General features: G+C 39.3%; 4 protein-coding genes across 4 annotated transcripts; 2 read left to right on the forward strand and 2 right to left on the reverse strand.

Annotated features, from left to right (window-relative positions):
- On the forward strand, nt 2,950-5,142 carry LOC107616367. Its single transcript, XM_016318332.1, has 4 exons — nt 2,950-3,834; nt 3,942-4,387; nt 4,457-4,990; nt 5,088-5,142. Exons 1-4 carry the CDS (start codon nt 2,950-2,952, stop codon nt 5,140-5,142), a joined length of 1,920 nt encoding a protein of 639 aa, XP_016173818.1.
- Nucleotides 6,025-7,884, reverse strand: LOC107616366 (serine/threonine-protein phosphatase 7 long form homolog). Its single transcript, XM_016318331.1, has 4 exons — nt 7,816-7,884; nt 6,591-7,333; nt 6,418-6,505; nt 6,025-6,333 (listed from the first exon to the last, which is right to left on the reverse strand). Exons 1-4 carry the CDS (start codon nt 7,882-7,884, stop codon nt 6,025-6,027), a joined length of 1,209 nt encoding a protein of 402 aa, XP_016173817.1.
- LOC107619478 (FHA domain-containing protein PS1-like) lies at nt 9,259-13,538 on the forward strand. The gene is made up of 6 exons (XM_016321775.2): nt 9,259-9,702; nt 9,792-10,003; nt 10,235-12,433; nt 12,528-12,660; nt 12,755-13,113; nt 13,207-13,538. The coding sequence occupies exons 1-6, from the start codon at nt 9,441-9,443 to the stop codon at nt 13,408-13,410; spliced, it is 3,369 nt and encodes a 1,122-aa protein (XP_016177261.1). The 5' UTR covers nt 9,259-9,440; the 3' UTR covers nt 13,411-13,538.
- LOC107618174 (protein SENSITIVE TO PROTON RHIZOTOXICITY 1) lies at nt 14,048-16,706 on the reverse strand. Its single transcript, XM_016320157.2, has 2 exons — nt 16,534-16,706; nt 14,048-15,779 (listed from the first exon to the last, which is right to left on the reverse strand). The coding sequence occupies exon 2, from the start codon at nt 15,750-15,752 to the stop codon at nt 14,217-14,219; it is 1,536 nt and encodes a 511-aa protein (XP_016175643.1). The 5' UTR covers nt 15,753-15,779; nt 16,534-16,706; the 3' UTR covers nt 14,048-14,216.

The following is a 19,243-nucleotide window of genomic DNA, read 5'->3' on the forward strand; positions in this document are numbered from 1 at the left end:
TTGTCCATCTTCTATCTTATCCACCCTCTTGACTGGATGTTCTATCGGTCTTCTTCTCACATGTCCAAACCACCTGAGACGCGATTCAACCATCTTTTTCACAATGGGTGCTACTCCAACTCTCTCCCTTATATCTTCGTTTCTTATTTTATCCAATCACGTATGACCACTCATTCATCTCAACATCTTCATCTCTGCCACACTCAACTTATGTTCGTGCTCCCTTTTAGCCGCCCAACACTCCGTACCATAAAGCATAACCGGTCTTATAGCGGTGCGATAGAATTTACCTTTAAGTTTTAAAGGCACTTTTTTGTCACATATAAAACCAGATGCACTCCGCCATTTTGACCAACCTGCTTGGATCCTATGATTTACATCATGTTCAATCTCTCCATTATCCTGTATGATGCACCCAAGATACTTAAAACTTTTAATTTTCCGTAGGCTGTTTTCTCCAATCTTCACCTCTATATTAGGATTTTCCCTTCTCAGATTGAACTTACATTCCATATATTCTGTCTTGCTACGGCTTATGCGCAGACCATACACTTCTAGAGCTTCTCTCCATAACTCCAACTTCTTATTTATGTCTTCCCTTGACTCTCCCATAAGGGCGATATCATCGGCAAAAAGCATGCACCATGGCACAGGCTCTTATATGTGCTCTGTGAGTACTTCCAAGACTAATGTGAAAAGTTATGGACTTAAGGATGATCCCTGGTGTAATTCTATACCAATAGGAAATTCCTCTGTCACACCACCTTGAGTCTTCACATTAGTTGTGGCCCATCATACATGTCTTTAATTGCACGAATATATGCGATCATTACTCCCCTCTTTTCTAAAACCTTCCATAAGACCTCTCTTGGTACTCTATCATACGCTTTTTCCAAATCAATAAACACCATATGTAGATCCCTTTTATTACTACCCTCTCCATCATCCTTCTTAAAAGGTATATCACTTCAGTGGTAGATCTGCCTGGCATAAATCCAAATTGGTTCTCTGTTACTTGTGTCTCTTTTCTCAACCTCCGTTCTATCACCATTTCCCATAACTTCATGGTATGACTCATAAGTTTGATCCCTCTATAGTTTCCGCAACTTTGTATATCCCCCTTATTCTTGTAGATAGGTATCAAGGTGCTCTTTCTCCACTCATCAGGCATCTTCTTTGACCTTAAAATCTCATTAAAAAGCTTGGTTAACCAGTTGATGCCTTTTTCTCCAAGACCCTTCCAAACCTCAATCGGGATATTATCAGGTCCTACTGCCCTGCCATTTTTCATCTGCTTTAGAGCCTCTTTTACCTCGAAGTCTCGGATCCTCCGATAGTAGTCAAAGTTTCGATCTTCTTCCCTTGTGCATAACTGACCAAGGCTCGGAAGAGTCTTCTGTCCCTCATTAAATAACTCGTAGAAGTAGCTCTTTCACCTTTCATTAATCTTCTCCTCTTGAGCCAACACCTCTCCATCCTTATCCTTTATGCACTTAACCTGATCCAAATCTCTCGTTCTTCTTTCACGGCTCTTTGCGATTCTATATATACCTTTTTCTCCTTCTTTCGTACCCAAAGACTGGTAGAGACCCTCATATGCTCTTGAAATAAAGCATAGTAACAATTAGGGAAATTAAAAAAAAGTATAGAATTTGAAAAGAACTTTCGATTCTAGAAAGTGCGTTGAGAAAAGCACTTAACCATAGTAGTAACAATAATAATGATGATGTTGAACCTTGTTTAGTTAATAATAAGGATCATAAAAAATTATGTGATCTTCAATGAAAGACTTTCTGACAGAAGCAAGAGATTAAGGAGTTAAAGGAGAAATCTTTGTGGATGCGATGGTGTTGTTTTGTTGCTTGTTAGGTTTGTTTTCACTGTGTTAATAATAGGGATGGCAACACCACTTAAATTCGCGGATACCCACTCTGCCCCTACCCAATCGGGACGGGTAATTATCTGTCTTGCACAGGGACGGGTTCTTGGGCAGGGTGGGGCGGATTTAGGTAATATTCGTCCCGGTATATATATAAAACATATAATTTTAATATATAATATATATAAAATAATTAGTAAAATAATTAATAATATTGTATAATATTTAAATTTTTATTTTAATTTATGTTATGTATGTGACGATGGTTATATAAATTTTGAAATTTAATTTTATTTATTGAATTTTAATAATTATAGGGGCGAATAGGGGCGAAGTGGATTAGGATTCAACTTTTTATTATCCGCGGGTAGGAGTGGGGTGGGTTTTATGCGAGTTATTATAAGACAGAACAAGATCGAGTAGAGTAAAAACCCGTCTCTACCTACCCCGTTGTCACCGCTAGTTAGCAAGGATAATTAAGGTTATGTTTGGAATTAGGTATTGTGTTCCTTATTTGTCTCGTAGTTTATCAGCTTCAGCCACTGTTTTTTCCTCGAATCAAAATTCTAATAGTAAAATTATGCTATTCAAGTTACCTAAATAAATAGATTAGAGAAAATGTTTACCTGAATGTGCAAAACTGGTTCTTGTTACCTGCATGTGCAAAAAGCCATTTCTATGTAAACCATGGCAACCCACCACGGTTTCAAAACGTACGTAAACCGTGGAGACCCACAGCGGATTATGGTTGAAAAAAATAGAGTGTAAACCGTGGAGAGTCACCACGGTTTACTAAGGAGAAATTGCGTGCATAAACCGTGGAGAGTCACCACGGTTTATGAAGAAATTTGTTTGCACATAAAACCCTGTGGGTCACCACGGTTTATGATGACAGGAAGTCTATATATATGTTGGTGATTCAAGCTCCATAAGAGATCATTCTCACAATGGCTAGTAAGGAAGAGAGTTTTCTTGCCCTAGTGCATTGCTCTGGGAAAATAAAAAAAAGCAAAAGAAAAGGTGTGAAGTTTACCGACAGAGAACCACTAAGTATTTTTATCAGGTCATCGATGACTTTGTCAGATCTGAAGAACAGCATCTTGGAGAAGCTTGGCGTGTTGGGTAGCAAGTGGGTGAAGAAACTATTCTACAAGATTCCCATGGCGGTTGTATCGACCGGTGTTCAGTATGAAACCTTTGCAGTTAAGGCTGATGAAGATATTAGGGTTCTGTTCTACTGTGTACGGAGTTTTTCGGAGATCAGAATCCATGAGTTGTTCGCGAAGTTGGAGGTTGGTGTCGATAGTTCTGGGGCATCCGCGCCAGTTCCCTGCCCAGCTGCCGCGGGTGGAGCATCTAATTCGATGCCTGCGGTCAGACCGTATCTTCCGCCGGTTCAATCACCTTCGTTTGCGGCTGATTTAGACCGAACGGAAGTTGTTGGTTCTATACCTTTGGAGAATGCAGCAGTCATTGAGCCTCCGCACGTTGTGGGCACCGGTGGTGGCCTCGTACCTTATATCGAAGACTTTGGTGGACCTGATCAAGTAGAGAATGTAATGCGTGACGATGAGTCTGACCAGGAGCCTGTTGATATCGATGGTGACAGCGACGATGACAGATGTGGCGATCCACATGCGCAGCATAGACCAGCAAGTTCTGGTTCTCATCACTACCCTCCACACTTCTCGACACTAAACTTGGAAGCTCTTGGTCAACAGGAAGACAGTGGTAACATAGTGGGGGGATCTTCTGCAGAATTTCAGATTGGGCAATCATTCCAAAGTAAAGATGAAGCTGTGCTGAGTGTAAAGGACTATAGCATCCGGCGAGGTGTTGAGTACAGAGTCATCAAATCGGATCATTTGAAGTATCATGGAAAATGCAAGGAATTCGGCAAGGGTTGTAGTTGGTTGATTCGTGTAGCGCTTCGTGCACGAAAGGGGACTTGGGAGGTTAGGAGGTACAACGGGCCACACACATGCCTCGCAACTTCTATTTCAAGTGATCACCGTCAGCTGGATTACCACGTTATCTGTGCGAGGATTCTTCCTATGGTTAGGCAGATGCTGCGGTTACGGTAAAGGTACTTCAACAAGCGACAGAAGCTGATTACAGTTTCAGGCCTAGTTACAGGAAGGTTTGGATGGCTAAGCAGAAGGCAGTGACAGAAATATATGGAGATTGGGAAGAGTCTTACGCGGAGTTGCCACGTTGGATGCTAGGGATCCAGGCAACAATGCCGGGAACAATCACGGTGCTGAAGACGTCTCCTGTTCGGATTGGTGGTGGGGTTGATGAGTCCACCGAGTACTTTCACCGGCTATTCTGGACATTTCCACCCTGTATCGAGGCATTCCGGCATTGCAAGCCCCTCGTCAGTATTGATGGTACCCACTTGTATGGGAAGTATGGAGGGACGCTGCTGTTGGTGATAGCTCAGGACGGGAACTCGAACATCCTCCCGATAGCATTTGCCCTTGTGGAGGGCGAAAATGCAGAGTCGTGGTCATTCTTCTTGTCCAATCTCTGAGAGCATGTGACTCCTCAGGAGGGTATCCTTGTTATCTCTGACAGGCATAGTGGGATCAAGGCAGCGCTTGAGGCACCTGAGACTGGGTGGCTGCCTCCTCGGGCGTTCCAGGCCTACTGTATTAGGCATGTGGTTGCGAATTTCGCCCTAACGTTCAAAGGTAAGGACTCCAGGAGGCTGTTGGTGAATGCTGCCTACGCAAAGACTGAGGCTGAGTTTTACTACTGGTTTGACATCATGCGGACTGAGAATCCAGCAATGTTTGACTGGGCCAACCGGATGGAGTATGACAAATGGACCCAACATGAGGATGCTGGTCGACGGTTCGGGCACAAGACCACAAACATCAGTGAATGTGTGAACTCCGTGCTAAAGGGAACTCGCAACCTGCCGGTCACATCTTTGGTTAAGTCAACCTACGGGAGGCTTGCTCAGCTATTTGTGGTACGGGGACAGACAGCAGAGGCACAACTCGGATCTGGGCATGAATTCTGTCAGGCCTTGGTAAAGTCTATTGATCGGAACCTAAGAGACTCGAGGTGCTTCACTGTGACATTATATGACAGGCAGCAGTCCGAGTACACCGTCGCGGAGACAACACCAACCGGCAACTTCTCCCTGGGCAGCTATAGAGTCTCCCTTAAAGATCACCGATGCGACTGTGGCCACTTTCAGGCGCTGCATTATCCTTGTTGCCACGCCATTGCGTGTTGCGCCTACTCCCGGCTGAACTGGGCGTCATATGTTCATGAGGTGTATCGTATGAGTGAGGTGTTCAACGTTTACAAGGAGGGGTTTCTCCCACCTATCCCTGAAGGACTATGGCCTCCATATGCTGGGCCTACCATCATTCCTGACCCTCCCCTCCTAACGCAAACCATGGGTCAGACGGAGAAACTGCAGGCTCGTTGAGGTCCACTGCCAACTGAGCCTGAACATCGTCACTCCTGGGCTGCTGATCAACAAACTGGGCATGCTCCTCAGGCATCTGTGGCCTATAATGGGTATCATCATCATCCCTAAGCATGTCTGCTATGTCCATGTAGAACTCGGACTGAGTAACAGGATCATCAATGTCCATCCCGACAGCCGCGGTAGTAAACTCAGCAAAAGCATGTGGGCTAACGTTCCCAAACAGCTGAGAGCTAGAACCCACCTCGAACGTCGGCCGATCCATAGCTGATGCTGATCCAACTACCTCCTCACCGGGCACGTGATGACTGCCGTCCCCCTGCTCGGATGGTCCTCTGTCAGGCGCACCTCGACGGGCAGGCCACGCAAGTGGCTGTCTGCCTCTACGTCGAGGAACACGGTAGTCCACTGCATCCCCAGGCTCAGCTCCAGGAACATCCTCCTCCAAACGGTCCGCAAACTCCCTCCACTCGCGATCGGTGGTCCGGGTCCCTATACGGCGGCGCCGATCGACTCGTCTGTTATCTGGTCTGTCATAAACGTGCACTTTAGGAGGTGCCTGCGACGACCCTCTGTGACGCGCCTCCTCAGTCAGCACAATCGGCCTCGGATCCTGAAATGCTACATCTGGGGATAGGAACCTGTGCGCCACACGGCACCACCACTCCAGGTACTCTGCTGATGGACCAGGGTCCATGACTCAATCGACCCATATGACTGACCGAAGCCTGTCCTCCCAATGCTGGTGCCACTCCTGATAATATGAAGGAAACCACCGGTCCCCACCCCTACCATCCTTCGCATGTAGCCAATCTATGTTCAGAGCTGGCTCTGGGAGATGCTGAACACCCCCGAACTGGGGTAGAACCCTATTGACCTGGTGCCACTCGATCGCAGCAAAATATATCAGGCTAGTGACGGCCGTCCATAGCCGTCGGTGCTCGTCAGCTAGTATCTCCGGATGAATGACAGCACCAACATCAACAGAAGAATAAGGCTCCCACACAAACTGCATAGAAACAGTCAGAGTTTACTGAGACAGTGACATTTAACAAAAACTAGTACACGTATCAGTAATAAATAAATGACTCACATCGTGGGCACGCAGCCGATCCAGTGCAAGGCGTGCGGAAAGTAATCTATGTGCCCATGCATCATTCCTCGGCACAAACTCAGTCCACCTACAATTTTAATTGAAATGATGTCAAAACAAACCATAACACATGATGTATTTAAAATTTATTAACGGATAATACTAAACCCTACCTGGAAGCAAGAGGAAACCCGAACCGGTCAAAACCAGTGGGCCTCAGAGTGGGAAACCTCCAGAAAATCCAAGACTGTAGTAGCTGTAGCGGCCCAGCCAAGTTAACGACGTTCCTGTTTGTACCACGACAAAGACACCTATACAACCAGGCCAGTGCAGTGGAGCCCCAGCTATATCTGCCCAAGTCGTCCAACAATGCCAAATAAGGCAACCAGCGAAGGTGAACCCTGTTTGCGTTCTTGTCTGCAAACAGCTGAGACGACAACAGCATCAGGATATAAGCGCGTGCGTATACACGCACGGTCTCATCAGTAGCATCTGCAGGGAGAACCCGGAACCTCTCGTGGAACCATGTGTAGCACACTGTCATCTGCTTGACTTTACTTTGTGGAGGTAACTCCCCGAACAACTCCCGAAACCACACCCATGCTGGTCTATCGTGTTCCATCAGATTCTCAAACTCAGTCAAGCACCCACTAACGGGCACACCATCAATCGGCAAACCAAGCTGATACGCAACATCCTGTAAAGTAATTGTGCACTCACCAAACGGCATATGGAACGTGTGGGTCTCCGGACGCCACCGCTCAATAAATGCGCTAAGGAGAGACTCATCAACCCAGAACCACTGACTGTTTAGCCTAGCCAGATGATACAAGCCGGCAGTCTCCAGATACGATATAATCCGGTCATGTAAGGGCATATTCTGCTGCCTCCTAACGGCGCTAATAACCCTACTAGGCTGCAAAACGTGGGTAACAAAATCCCTTAACATACAACCATTACAAACAACACCAAACATAATTTTCGTAAAAATTATTAGACTCGTCACATTAAATTCATTGATTCTCTTAGTGTCTAATACACCGTGAAGCTACGAATACTATGCACTCATTATAACAATATAAATACAGGAAAAAAATATTATTCAATAAAATATTTACATTTATAACAAAATATTTTAGAAAAATACTACTAACCAGACTTACAAGATAAATAAGCATAATAAAATATGCATTATTCAGTAGACAATATTAATAAATGCCTCACATTTGGATTGACAGTAACCATAATAATATCAATATTTATGTAAATAACATTAGTCAGAATAACAATACAAATAAACATAATAAAATATTTTTACTAACAATATCCCTAATAATATCAATTGCTATATTAGTATGAATTTTAATAACAATAATAACGACAGTAACAATAACTAACCTCTTCGTCGATATATCCTGCCACGTGAGCAACACCATTTAGTCGGTACAAGCGATCCTCACCCTCCATTGGCTCCACCACCCACTTCTCCTTCAAACCTCCAAAGTTTTGCCAAATCCTCTCAACACAACAACAACTTCCTTTTTTTTGTTCTTTACCAAATGATCCGTCCTACCCTTCCACGGATTACTTATATAGCCACACACACATAAACCGTGGTGACCCACAGGGTTTTATGTGCAAACAAATTTCTTCATAAACCGTGGTGACTCTCCACGGTTTATGCACGCAATTTCTCCTTAGTAAACTGTGGTGACCTACCACGGTTTACACTCTATTTTTTTCAACCATAATCCGCTGGAGTCTCCACGGTTTACGTACGTTTTGAAACCGTGGTGGGTTGCCACGGTTTACATAGAAATGACTTTTTGCACATACAGGTAACAAGAACCAGTTTTGCATATTCAGGTAAACATTTTTTCTAATCTATTTATTTAGGTAACTTGCCCTATTTTTAGGCTGATAAAAAATTTGAAGTTTGATGGGAATGGTGATTTGGGGTGTGGTGATTTTTTGAGTCTACTTGTTATTGAAGCCAATAAATGGTACTTTAGGTGCTTCAGCTTTGGCATTTCATTATGCCAATTTGATCATAGTTGTGGAGAAGATGATAAAGTCACCACAATTGGTTGGTGTTGAAGTAAGGGATGATTTGTATGCAATGTTGCCAAGTAGCATAAGAGGTTAAGATTGAAAGGTGTTGGATTCTCCGCTTGTGATCCTATTCTTTCTATTGAGTGGAGAGAAGCATTGGAGAGGATTCTTGGTTCGATTTCACTATTGGCACCTAACATGATTAGGTGGCAGAGAGAGAAGAGAGGAGTTTTGAGCAAATGAACATGTTGGTTCTAAATACCAATAGTAATGTGTTGTTGTTGCAGACTTTGTTCTTTGCAGGCAAAAAGAAGACAGAAGCTGCCATAATTAAAAAGATAAAATTCTAGTGAGAATGGATAATATTATTGGATAGTGTGTAGTAATTAAACCTTGTCTTTGGGATATGGGTTTTTATAAGTTGTGTTTGGATAGGTTGTGGGTTTAGCTCATGTGACAAAATCCAAAAAAAAAATTAATTTCTTAAAAAAAAACGAAAACTAATTTCTCAAAAAAAATAAAATAAAATAAAATAAATACCAATATGGACAAAGTTAGTCCAACCGAATCACGTTGGGATCGATTTGCAAAAAATATATTTAATTTTGTGATAAATCTAACATTTTCAACAAATTTAATATGACAACTATTTAAACCATGTAACGAAGTGATATATAAATAAATAATTCATCGTCTATACTCCATAAAAATTGCTATCGCCTGAAGAATAAATTTTTATTTTCTTTTAAATAAAAAGAAAGAGAAAAAAAAAAACATGATTGGTTGGGTAGTAAGTAGTAGAATTGAAAAAGATAGCCGTTGGTGTGTAGTAAGTAGTAACTAATATTTCATATTCCATTCAAAGCTTCAAAAACGGTTACCAGTTACCACCTCCTTCTTCTTCTTCTTCCTCAAAATTTCGAATTCAATTTCTACATTCTCTCTCTCTCTCTCTCTCTGCGTTCTTGGCCATGGCAATGGCAGCTGAGAACATTGACCAGCAGCAACAAGAAGAAGAAGGGGGAGAATTGAGAATCCCGGTTTTGACTGTTCTCAAGAACAACTCGATCCTCAAGAACATCTTCATCGTCGTCAACATCGATTCAACGGTCCTAATTGGCCGCCACCACAAATGCGACGTCGTTCTCGCTCACCCAAGTGTCAGCCGCTTCCACCTCCGCATCTTCTGCCACCCTTCTTCCCGTTCTCTCTCCCTCACTGACCTCTCTTCTGGTACCTTCTATTCCTCCTTTCTCTTCTCAAATTCTATTCTTTCTTTCTTTTACCGATCAATTATATTCTCTTGTGTCTCTCCTTCGCAGTACATGGAACATGGCTCAATGGCACCAAGCTTCAGGCAGGAGTCAGTGTTCTCATGAACGAAGGTGACACCTTCACCGTTGGGGTTTCCTCTAGGGTTTATCGTCTCTCTTGGATTCCCTTTACTCGCGCTTTTGATTCGCATATTCCCTTTGTCTTCCAATTCAATGCAAATTTGCCTCACAATCAACAACAACAATTGGAGATGATTAAGGTACCTTTCTTTTTTCTCCAAAAGAAGAAAAAGAAATTGAGCTATTGGAATTAAGTATGATGATGGTTTTTTGAGAATTCGAATAGATGTTAAGGGATGCAAAAGTTTTATAATTGTCCTCTATACTGCAGGTTTTAGTAGTAGTGAGCTTCTTACTTCTCAGTTCTCAGCATCATTTAATTTGTTCATGGTGTTTGTTACGGAATGTCTGCTGTTAATCTTTGATTGCAGGAGGTGAGTTTTTCTACAGAAGAAGTTCAATCGGTGGATTTGATTACAGACTCCTACAATTCTCTGTTAGTGGAACAAAATGAAGAAAGAAATCAGCATTTTAAAGATGAAACATTTGAAGTTCAGAATGACCCTATGGAAACTGAAACATCACATTTTTCTGTGAAAGTTGATAGTGATAATGAACCATTTGAACGTCGAAACCAAGTACTATTACCACCTTTCATTCAATCAGTTGATGAAGTTTGCAGCACAGAGAAGACTGAAGCTTGTCCTGAAGCAGAATTGCTTGAGGAAACTAATTTGCTTTGCACATTGAGAGAGTATTTGACAGAGAGCTTATGTCTGCCTGTTGTGGAAGCACTCCAGGGGACAACAATGCAACAATTTCAAACTCCACACAATTCAGCTAATACGCAATTTCCACTTAGGAGGCAAGAGGCTTCCATAGAAGAGCATGGCTCTAGCTTTCTGACTAATATTGATTCAGAATCTATTGATGGAAAACGTGTAGCTTCAGTAACTGCAATATCTAGAGAATCTGAATGCACAATGGGAGTTAATGACTCTGGAGAAAGATTTTTCAGTTCTGAGAATTCATCTCTGCTAGTTGAAGCAGTTGATGTGAATTCAATATCTGATGGAGAAGAGCAAGAGAAATGTTGTGAAGAGTTGTCAAATTTGCAGACCCGCCAGAATGAACAAGGGGACTCATTGGATGGAATAGTTGACGATACTGGGAGCAAGTCAGCAAGCAGCGTTTGCCTCAAATTAGCTCCGGTAGAATCGTTGAGTACTCAGGTTCCGCCAGAAGCTGCTTTAAATGTTACAAGCAAGAAAGAGAAGCAGACACTGCAATCGCTCATTGCCATAGCAGGGTGCTGTGAGGTGGAAATGCTTGAAAGCCATGCAGAAGCAACAGAGTGCGGTAACATTTGTCACAAGAAAGGGCTCCCTCTGGATGAAGCAGATGAAGATATTGGAAACAAGTATTCTTCTGGTAGTATCAATCCCATATCAATTATCGTAGAGTCAGTGACTTCTTCTGTGCCTCAGGAAGCTGATTTACTTATCACAAACAAGAAAGAGGACCAGAACATGCAATCTCTTATTGCCGCCGTAGGAAACTCTGATAATGAAGTCTTTGAAAGTTTTGAAGAAGCGAAAGTGATGGTTAAATCTTTTCATGAGCAAGTGCACTTGCCACATGAAACAATTCAAGAAGAACATGTGGATTCTCCGGCACCTCAAGAAGTTATTCTAAAGATTACAAGTGATGAAGAGAACCAGACCCTACAACCTCTCAGTGCTGTGACAGGAAGCTCTGAGATGGAAATAATTGAAAGTGGTGTAGAAGCAATGGAAGGTGCTAAATATTCCTACAAGCAAGGGCACCCAATGGATGAAGCAGTCGAAGATATTGCAAATGATTGCTCAGGTACCATCTATCCCATATCAGTTCTGAATGAATCAGTGAATTCCTCAGTCACTGATCAAGCTGATATAAAGATTACAAACAACATGGGAAACCAGACCCCAAAATCTCGCATTCCCTTGAAAGGATTCTCTGATAAGAGAACTCTTCACAGCTGTGTAAACGGAACAGAGAGAAGTTCAGCCTTTGTTAATATTTGGTTACGAGGAGGTAAGGCTGCTAGTTCTCCTCAGGTTCGAGCTAGAAGGAGTAGATGTATGAGCATAACTAATGTTTATACTGAAGTTGAGATGAGTTGTGAGAAGGATATCATGAACAAATCATTCCCCAAGAAAGATCTTTTCTCTGTTTTTGACACTGAAGAAAAAATATTTGCTCAAAATAAGGAAAACTTCAGCCCAAATATGCGGTTCGTCAGAATTAAGGGAAACCATCCTAAGTCACAAAGGTCATCCTGTTCAGAGGTTAATTCTAGCCCCAACATCAATTCAAATGAAAGCATAAGTTCCATTTCATACAAAGAGAACAAGGCTCCAAAAGTAGTTCAAGCTCGGAAGTCACGAAGAAAAGCCCTTGAATGTTGTACCAACTGGAATGAGAAACAAGATACTATGAAATTGAAGAAGAAGAAAGAGAGGCCCATCCAATCACTAATGAACTCTGCAGGCAAGCTCAAGTCAGAGTCTTCTGGTCCTGTTTCTGATGCAAAAAGCGTTGATGGTGGTAGTTGTGCATCAGTTTCAGACAATTGCACTAAACCCTGTGTAAGTAGACATAAGATATATCATTGTTATTATGAATGGATCAAGAGTTTCTTCACTTAGGAATGCTTATTGCTTACATCTGTTTCTTTTTCAGCATTTTAATGGAGAACAAAAACGAAGCTGGGATATGGTTGTGGACACTGCATCTCTTCTGAACAAGGAGTCAAGGAAAGCTTTGCAGCTTTTACAAGGTCTCAATGGGACTCGTTTAATCATTCCAAGATTGGGTAACAAGTTTCTGAATATTACATGCCTTCCTAATACTTTGTTCAAGTTTAAGTACTGTTGTTGGACTGTTTCTCACAAAAATTGCTTTGCCAGTTATAAGGGAACTGGAAAGTATGAGGAGACAATTTGGAATCTTTAAAAGAGTGTCGGAGGCTTCTTTCGCATTGGAATGGATCAAAGAATGCATGGTGAACACAACCTGGTGGATTCATATCGAAAGCTCAATGGAGGAGCGCAGGATGGTTGCTCCAATGCCATCTACTTCACCTCAGCCTCAATTTGTTGAAGACGAGATTTCTATTCTAGGTCCCTACATCTCAAAGAAAATGGCTTCACCAACAGTTGAAGATCATATCCTTGACTGTGCTCTTCTACTTAGAAAAGGGGATAATAACAGACAACTTGTCCTGCTTAGTGATGTTGTCCCTTTGAAAATCAAATCCATGGCAGAGGTACTAATTCTTTCATCCTTAACACCAATGTCTCTTGTCATATCTCATAGTTAATGAGGACTGAAATAGTGAAATTCTCGCTAACTGCTGCAGGGGTTGTTATGTGAGACAGTACGAGAATTTCAGCAAAGTTTAGTGAATCCCTTCTCCCAGAGATTCATGTGGACCAATAGCACTCCTAGAGGATTGACTTGGTCTTACCAAGATGATGTAGTTTTGAGGGAGAAATATTGTGGTTTGCCATCAAAGACTGGTTTGAAACTCATCACTGAACAGTATTTGTACTCTCAAGCTTGAGATCTTGCAACTCCCCTTAACTAATAATATGTACTCTCAAGTTTAATATTGTCCAGGGATTTCTTTCATTAATCCTAAGGTATTATTAATGTCATGTTAATCATTAGTGGTGATTTGCTTTTTAAATAGAATAAAGTATACTTTTTACTCTTAACATTTATAATTTTCTTAAAAAATATCCTAAATGTTTAATTTAATTCAATTTTATAACGTTTTCTTTCGATTAATTCAATTCTGTCCCTAATATTTTTTATTTGTGTCAAAGCTATCTCTAAATCGGATAAAATTAAATATTAAAGATATTTTTTAAGGAAAGAGAAAAAACATAGTTTATCCTTGTAAATAGAGTTTTTATAAATGATAAATCTAAAAGAAAGATAATACAAGAAACTGCCATACTGTTTGAATTTTCCCCCCACCTTGGTGGTCATGGTACTTAAATGATTTTTAATGTGATGACTACCAAGAATCAAACTCAATTTTTTGCACGGCATATTCATCTACGTAAGCAAAAAACAACAATTGACACCAGTATCAGTCCCTGATCCTTGGATAAATTTTCTGATATTTATAATCTTACACTTGGTGTGGTGTGTGTGGCTTAGCATAACCTACATTTGAACAAGAACAAAAGAGCTTCAAGAGAATTAATTAATCTTTCTATTTTTAAGCAATAAAGAGGTACATGATATTACCCTGACTTTAAAACATCACAGAAACATATGTTTTATTCATTCACAGAGGAATAAAAGGGATAACATAGAATCATAGATATTATGCAGAGGAACTACTAGTACAAATTGTTACTACAGATTGTCAGAAGTTGATTCACATCCTGGTTTAGGAGCATAGTTAAAAGATCCAGACATAAGAAATGAGAAAGAAGCATCTGAATCTTCAAATGGAGACTGGGAGAATTCATTAAACCCACCAAAGTTGCAACCTTCAAAGTTCAATGATGAGAAATAATTAATTGGATCATCAATGTTACCCTTCACATCCATGATGTTTTGAACTTCATTTTCATTTGGAGGATTTGATCCGAAACAGAAGTTCATATTTCCAACCTTATCACATGTGTTATCTTTGCTGTCAAGATCGGTTGGAGCCGCCGGTACTTTAGTTTCTTCCAAAGGAATTGCAGGTGTATGGCCTTGGAAAAGAGCAATGTGTCCGAAAAGCTTGTCCTTCCTCGAAAATGTTGTACCGCATGAACAAAGCCATTTATCCTTACCACAGTGCTTTTCATGAGTTTTAAGGTCTGCCATGACTGAAAACTTCTTGGTGTGGCATCTGCTACAAGTGTAACTCTTGTCGCAATGCGTCCTTTTGTAGTGGTTTTTAACACATAAAATGGTCTTTAAAGGTTGGAACTTCTTGTGATCCTTATTTCGCTTGCAGCCGGCATAGGGACAGGAATACCTCTTGATGAGCTTTGGTTCGGATCCGGTTTCTTTATGTGGCTTTGCAAGAGCCGCCGGGGTTTTGTACTCATCCCCATGTCCCCGCATGTGCATGCGAAGATTCGCATCCCTCTTGAATCCCTTCCCACAAATTGTACAGAAATGTGTATGGGGTGCAAGGATTTCTTCTTTCTCTAACTGCAAAATCTCATAGGAACCAGGTGGAAGGTTCTCTCCCTCCTCCACATCTTCTTCATCTTTTGTTTCATGCTCTTCCATGTTGTTTTGCTCCACTTCACAATTATTAGGTACATCATTCTGAGTGGACTGATCAAACACTTTATTTACATTATTATTTTGTGGCTGAATACCACCACTGGGGCCGGATCCAAAAGGAAGGTTAAGGCCACGAAGCTGGCTAAGCTGACTGACCAATGGACTTGTGTTTGCGAGAGTGTGCCTAACGGACGGGAGAAGACTACCAGCAGTAGAGATCAGTTGAACAATAATTGATGTAAGATCGGCTGTGATGAGTTGCTGCTCCTGTGTCACAAGCGCATCAGGTTGCGCAAAAGGTTGACACTTCTTATTATCAATCAAATGAACAAGACCCTGGAGCTGATGAATCTTTTCTTCCAGAAAGGAAAGGTTATTTAACATCACATTCGGATCCCAATCTTGAAGTTTACCGGTTTGCGATGATGAGTCAGTCAGTGGACAGTTCTCTATATCAGAAATCTTAATATCCTTGTTTGGCTCCGCCATAAGCAAAGACTGGTTAGTAGAGGGTTGGTTGAAGTCTTTGAAAGGCGCTTCAATCCGAACACCACAAAAAGGGGATGGATCCGATGACATATTTGTCTGCAATCCATTCCCGGGAGAGGTCAAGCAAGCGGACCTAGCCCAGTTGTTAGAACACAGGCTCCCTTTTGGATCCATGTAAAACCTACCAAAGAATCAAAGATCCTGTAAATCAAAGATAAAGGTGTAAGAACAAGTGATGTAAAAAAAAAAAAAACTATTTCATGAAATTCATTTGAATACAACTATCCCAAACCATATGAGTGACTAATGGTATAAAATTCATGTAATCAAAATATCTGGCCAATTAGCCAAGGTTTCAATTTAGTCAACACATATATGCAGTAATTTAAACTTCTCCCAATATGAAGCAGATCCAAATGAACCCAACATCAAAACTTCACCCTTCCAATAATTATATAAATCAATATAATCATAATACAAGCAGAAGACAAAAGCAAAATTGAAAACCCATTCTATATGAAGCTGCATATTCCCAATACTCCTTTACAGAAAATCAATAACCAAATCTCTTAAAAGGGAATCTATTAAAGGAAGCACCAACAATTACAAACTTAAAGATCGTCAGTTCTTCACATCCATCCATTCACATTTCTTTTGCTTCTTTAACCCCCAATCATTAACAACCCTAATTCCCAATACTTCAAAATTGGGTACAACTTAAAACAAGTTCAGATTTTTAACCCCAGAAAAATAAAAAGTACCAAATCAGATATAAACCCATTATAAAAATCCAACTAGCAATCAGCTTACCCAAAAAAAAGAAAGAATTTTTTTAAAATTAAAAAAGAAAAAAGGTTCATGCTTTCTATTTTCTAAGCAAAGCCCAAAACTCAAAGTAGCAGAAGAAATCCAAATCCAAAGGTTAAGCTAGGTTTAACAGGATGGAAGAACTTACAGTGACTGATTGAAGAAAGAATGGATGCTCTAATGAACAAGGTTACTGCTTCATATTTTAAGTAAAAAAAGAAGAAAAAAATATGGGGTGAGAAAGAAAACATGGGAAGTGAGGTGAATGCTTATATAAGCATCTCAGTTTACCTTAACTCTGTGACTGTGTCATGTTTTTGAACACTGCATACCCAAAATTGGTCAACCCCACCATTACTACCGTCCATTTGTTGGGTCAATTTTATTATTGCTCCAAAAAGGGGTCCCACTATGGTGGGGTCACTTCTTATCACCTTGTTTCTGCATCCAATCAATCACAACCGTTGGTTTGTTACGATTGTGTTGTGCAGATGATTGGCAGATGAACGAGATGAAGACAAAAGAAATTGAAGATATGATCGATGATTTGAGAATTTAGATTATTAAAAAGGTCTAGTGGTCCACAAAGCATAACTAGGATTATGATTCACTTTATGCTGTGAAATTCTTGCATGGATATTTCTAAAACTTTTAATTATAATTAAATTAAAAAATAGAGTAAAGTAATAATTAGATTTTCGAAAAGATTTTGATTTTGGATTATTAAAGAAAAAATTACTAATTAAGTCTTTTATAATTATAAACGGCGGACATCTATATTTTTCTGTTAATAGATAATGCGAAACGAAACATAATTGTTTATGTATTTTATTATTTATAGTAGTGTATGTTTTGTTATTGTCACATGAATATGAAAATAATATAGTTCTGTTCAGTTTCTATATAATATTTATCAACTGTTATCTATTTATTACGAATCTTATTAAAATAAGTAAAATATAAAAATTGTCATATACATTACGATATTTCATAAATAGACATATCACAATAGTTAACCATACATATAAATTTTACTATTAAATTTTACGTGATGAATTAATAAAAAGACATAAGATATCTATTATTTATTATCATAGATGATTAAATTAATGCTTTTTTTTAACTAATTATTCCAAAAATCAAAATTTTTAGAAGTTTAATTATTACTTTACTCTAAAAAAATAAAACCAACAATTCTGAGATGTATTGAAAATATATTTATCTATTTTTATGAAATTAATTTTGATAGATAATTTATTAGTTATTAATATGAACTTATAGTATCAATATCTCTCTCCAAGAAGTGTGTTGATGTAATAATAAACACACCATTTTTTATTCAACTCCTAAATTCCTAATAAGAGATACGAATTAATAAGGTAGACAAGAAAATCAGACATTAAAAGTGGCAGTTTAGTTCGTGTTTTTATTTTTAAGATTTTGTGAAAAAAAATCAATGAAAATTGAAAATAATAAAATGGATAAAATATTAAATTGGTCCGTTATATTTGGGCATAATTTTATTTTGGTTTTTAAGATTTAAAGTATTTTATTTGAATCCAAAAAGTTTTATTTAACTTGAATGTAGTTCTACTGTGAGGTCAAAATTAAATAATTAACAAAATGTACTATATGACCGTAGTACAAGAACAAGGTCAATAATTTAGAGAACAAGTATAAGTTCCAGAGGCAAAAAAATCAACCGTAGATGCATCAATATATTTATTTATCATTTTTCTTACAATTAAAATGAAATATTTTTTATAGAACTAAGGAGAATGATAAATAAATGTATTAATGCATTCACGGTTTATTTTGTTTCTTTAGTAGAGCTTGTATTTGTTCTCCAAATTATCGAATTGGTTCTTGTACTCCTGTCATATAGGACATTCCGTTAATTATTTAACTTTGACCTCACGGTGGTACTAGGGGTGTCAAAAATCCCCAGGAGGTGGGGATCCCCGCGGGGACCGCGCGCCCCAAATAGGGCCCAGTGGTGGAAAATTTTTTCCGTGAGGACGGGAATGGGGAGCGAAATTTTCCTAAGGCAGGCGCGGGGACCCGAGCGGGGATCCCCGCCCCATCCCCCGATAATTCCCCGAATTTTTTAACTTACTTAATAACCCTTACTTTATTTCTAATATAGGGGTTTTTTTGTAATTTCACTCATTGAAAAACTCTAACCCTATTGTTCAAGATTTTATTTTATGGACTATGATTTGCTATGTTATATTTCTGGACTTATAATCTTAGATAAGATATGTTTGTGTGTTTGTAATAATATTTTACAGTTTGTTTTTTGGTTTTTTTTTTATATTTTTATTATAATTTCCATATGAATGCTAAACATAGGGAGATGGAGAATGGAGCCCCGCAGAAATGCGGGGAATGAAGATGGGGACAATTATTTTCCCATGGCGGGAAACGAGGATCCTCGTTCCCGCCCCACCCCATTGACATCCCTAAGTGATACTACATTGAAGTTAAATGAAATTTTTTTTTATTTAAATAAGACACTTTAAATCTTAAAGACCAAAATAGGATTACGTCCAAATATAGATGACCAATTTAGTATTTTATCCTAATAAAATTACATTTTTTATATTTTTACAAAATTAAAAAATAAAATATTAAAAAAAATGCAAATCAAGTAAACTAACACTTATAACCCTCATTTCTAACTTTAGTAGTATTTCGCTAAAAAAAAGTTCATTAGAGTTAAACAAAGTTCATTAGAGTTAAACAAAGCCACATTAGCTTATTATCAGTAGTTTTGTCTATCAACTATGATGTATGAATATTGATACAGATACAAAATTGATGTGAGATATACAGATATACAAATTTTAAATTGATAT

This window comes from Arachis ipaensis, chromosome B09, assembly GCF_000816755.2.
Source record: "Arachis ipaensis cultivar K30076 chromosome B09, Araip1.1, whole genome shotgun sequence".
NCBI lineage: Eukaryota > Viridiplantae > Streptophyta > Magnoliopsida > Fabales > Fabaceae > Arachis > Arachis ipaensis.

What these genes read in the sequence shown, in the direction of transcription:
- LOC107619478 (XM_016321775.2), top strand. Translation starts at nt 9,441, where the DNA reads ATGGCAATGGCAGCTGAGAACATTGACCAGCAGCAACAAGAAGAAGAA. An exon ending in ACAATTGCACTAAACCCTGT is followed by an intron (nt 12,434 to 12,527) that starts GTAAGTAGACAT and finishes TTTCTTTTTCAG; the next exon opens with CATTTTAATGGAGAACAAAA. An exon ending in TTTAATCATTCCAAGATTGG is followed by an intron (nt 12,661 to 12,754) that starts GTAACAAGTTTC and finishes TTGCTTTGCCAG; the next exon opens with TTATAAGGGAACTGGAAAGT.
- LOC107618174 (XM_016320157.2), bottom strand. Translation starts at nt 15,752, where the DNA reads ATGGATCCAAAAGGGAGCCTGTGTTCTAACAACTGGGCTAGGTCCGCT.
- LOC107616367 (XM_016318332.1), top strand. Translation starts at nt 2,950, where the DNA reads ATGACTTTGTCAGATCTGAAGAACAGCATCTTGGAGAAGCTTGGCGTG. An exon ending in CACGAAAGGGGACTTGGGAG is followed by an intron (nt 3,835 to 3,941) that starts GTTAGGAGGTAC and finishes TCCTATGGTTAG; the next exon opens with GCAGATGCTGCGGTTACGGT. An exon ending in TATGACAGGCAGCAGTCCGA is followed by an intron (nt 4,991 to 5,087) that starts GTACACCGTCGC and finishes GGCCACTTTCAG; the next exon opens with GCGCTGCATTATCCTTGTTG.
- LOC107616366 (XM_016318331.1), bottom strand. Translation starts at nt 7,884, where the DNA reads ATGGAGGGTGAGGATCGCTTGTACCGACTAAATGGTGTTGCTCACGTG. An exon ending in CAGGATATATCGACGAAGAG is followed by an intron (nt 7,334 to 7,815) that starts GTTAGTTATTGT and finishes CACGTTTTGCAG; the next exon opens with CCTAGTAGGGTTATTAGCGC. An exon ending in ATCGGCTGCGTGCCCACGAT is followed by an intron (nt 6,334 to 6,417) that starts GTGAGTCATTTA and finishes GTTTCTATGCAG; the next exon opens with TTTGTGTGGGAGCCTTATTC.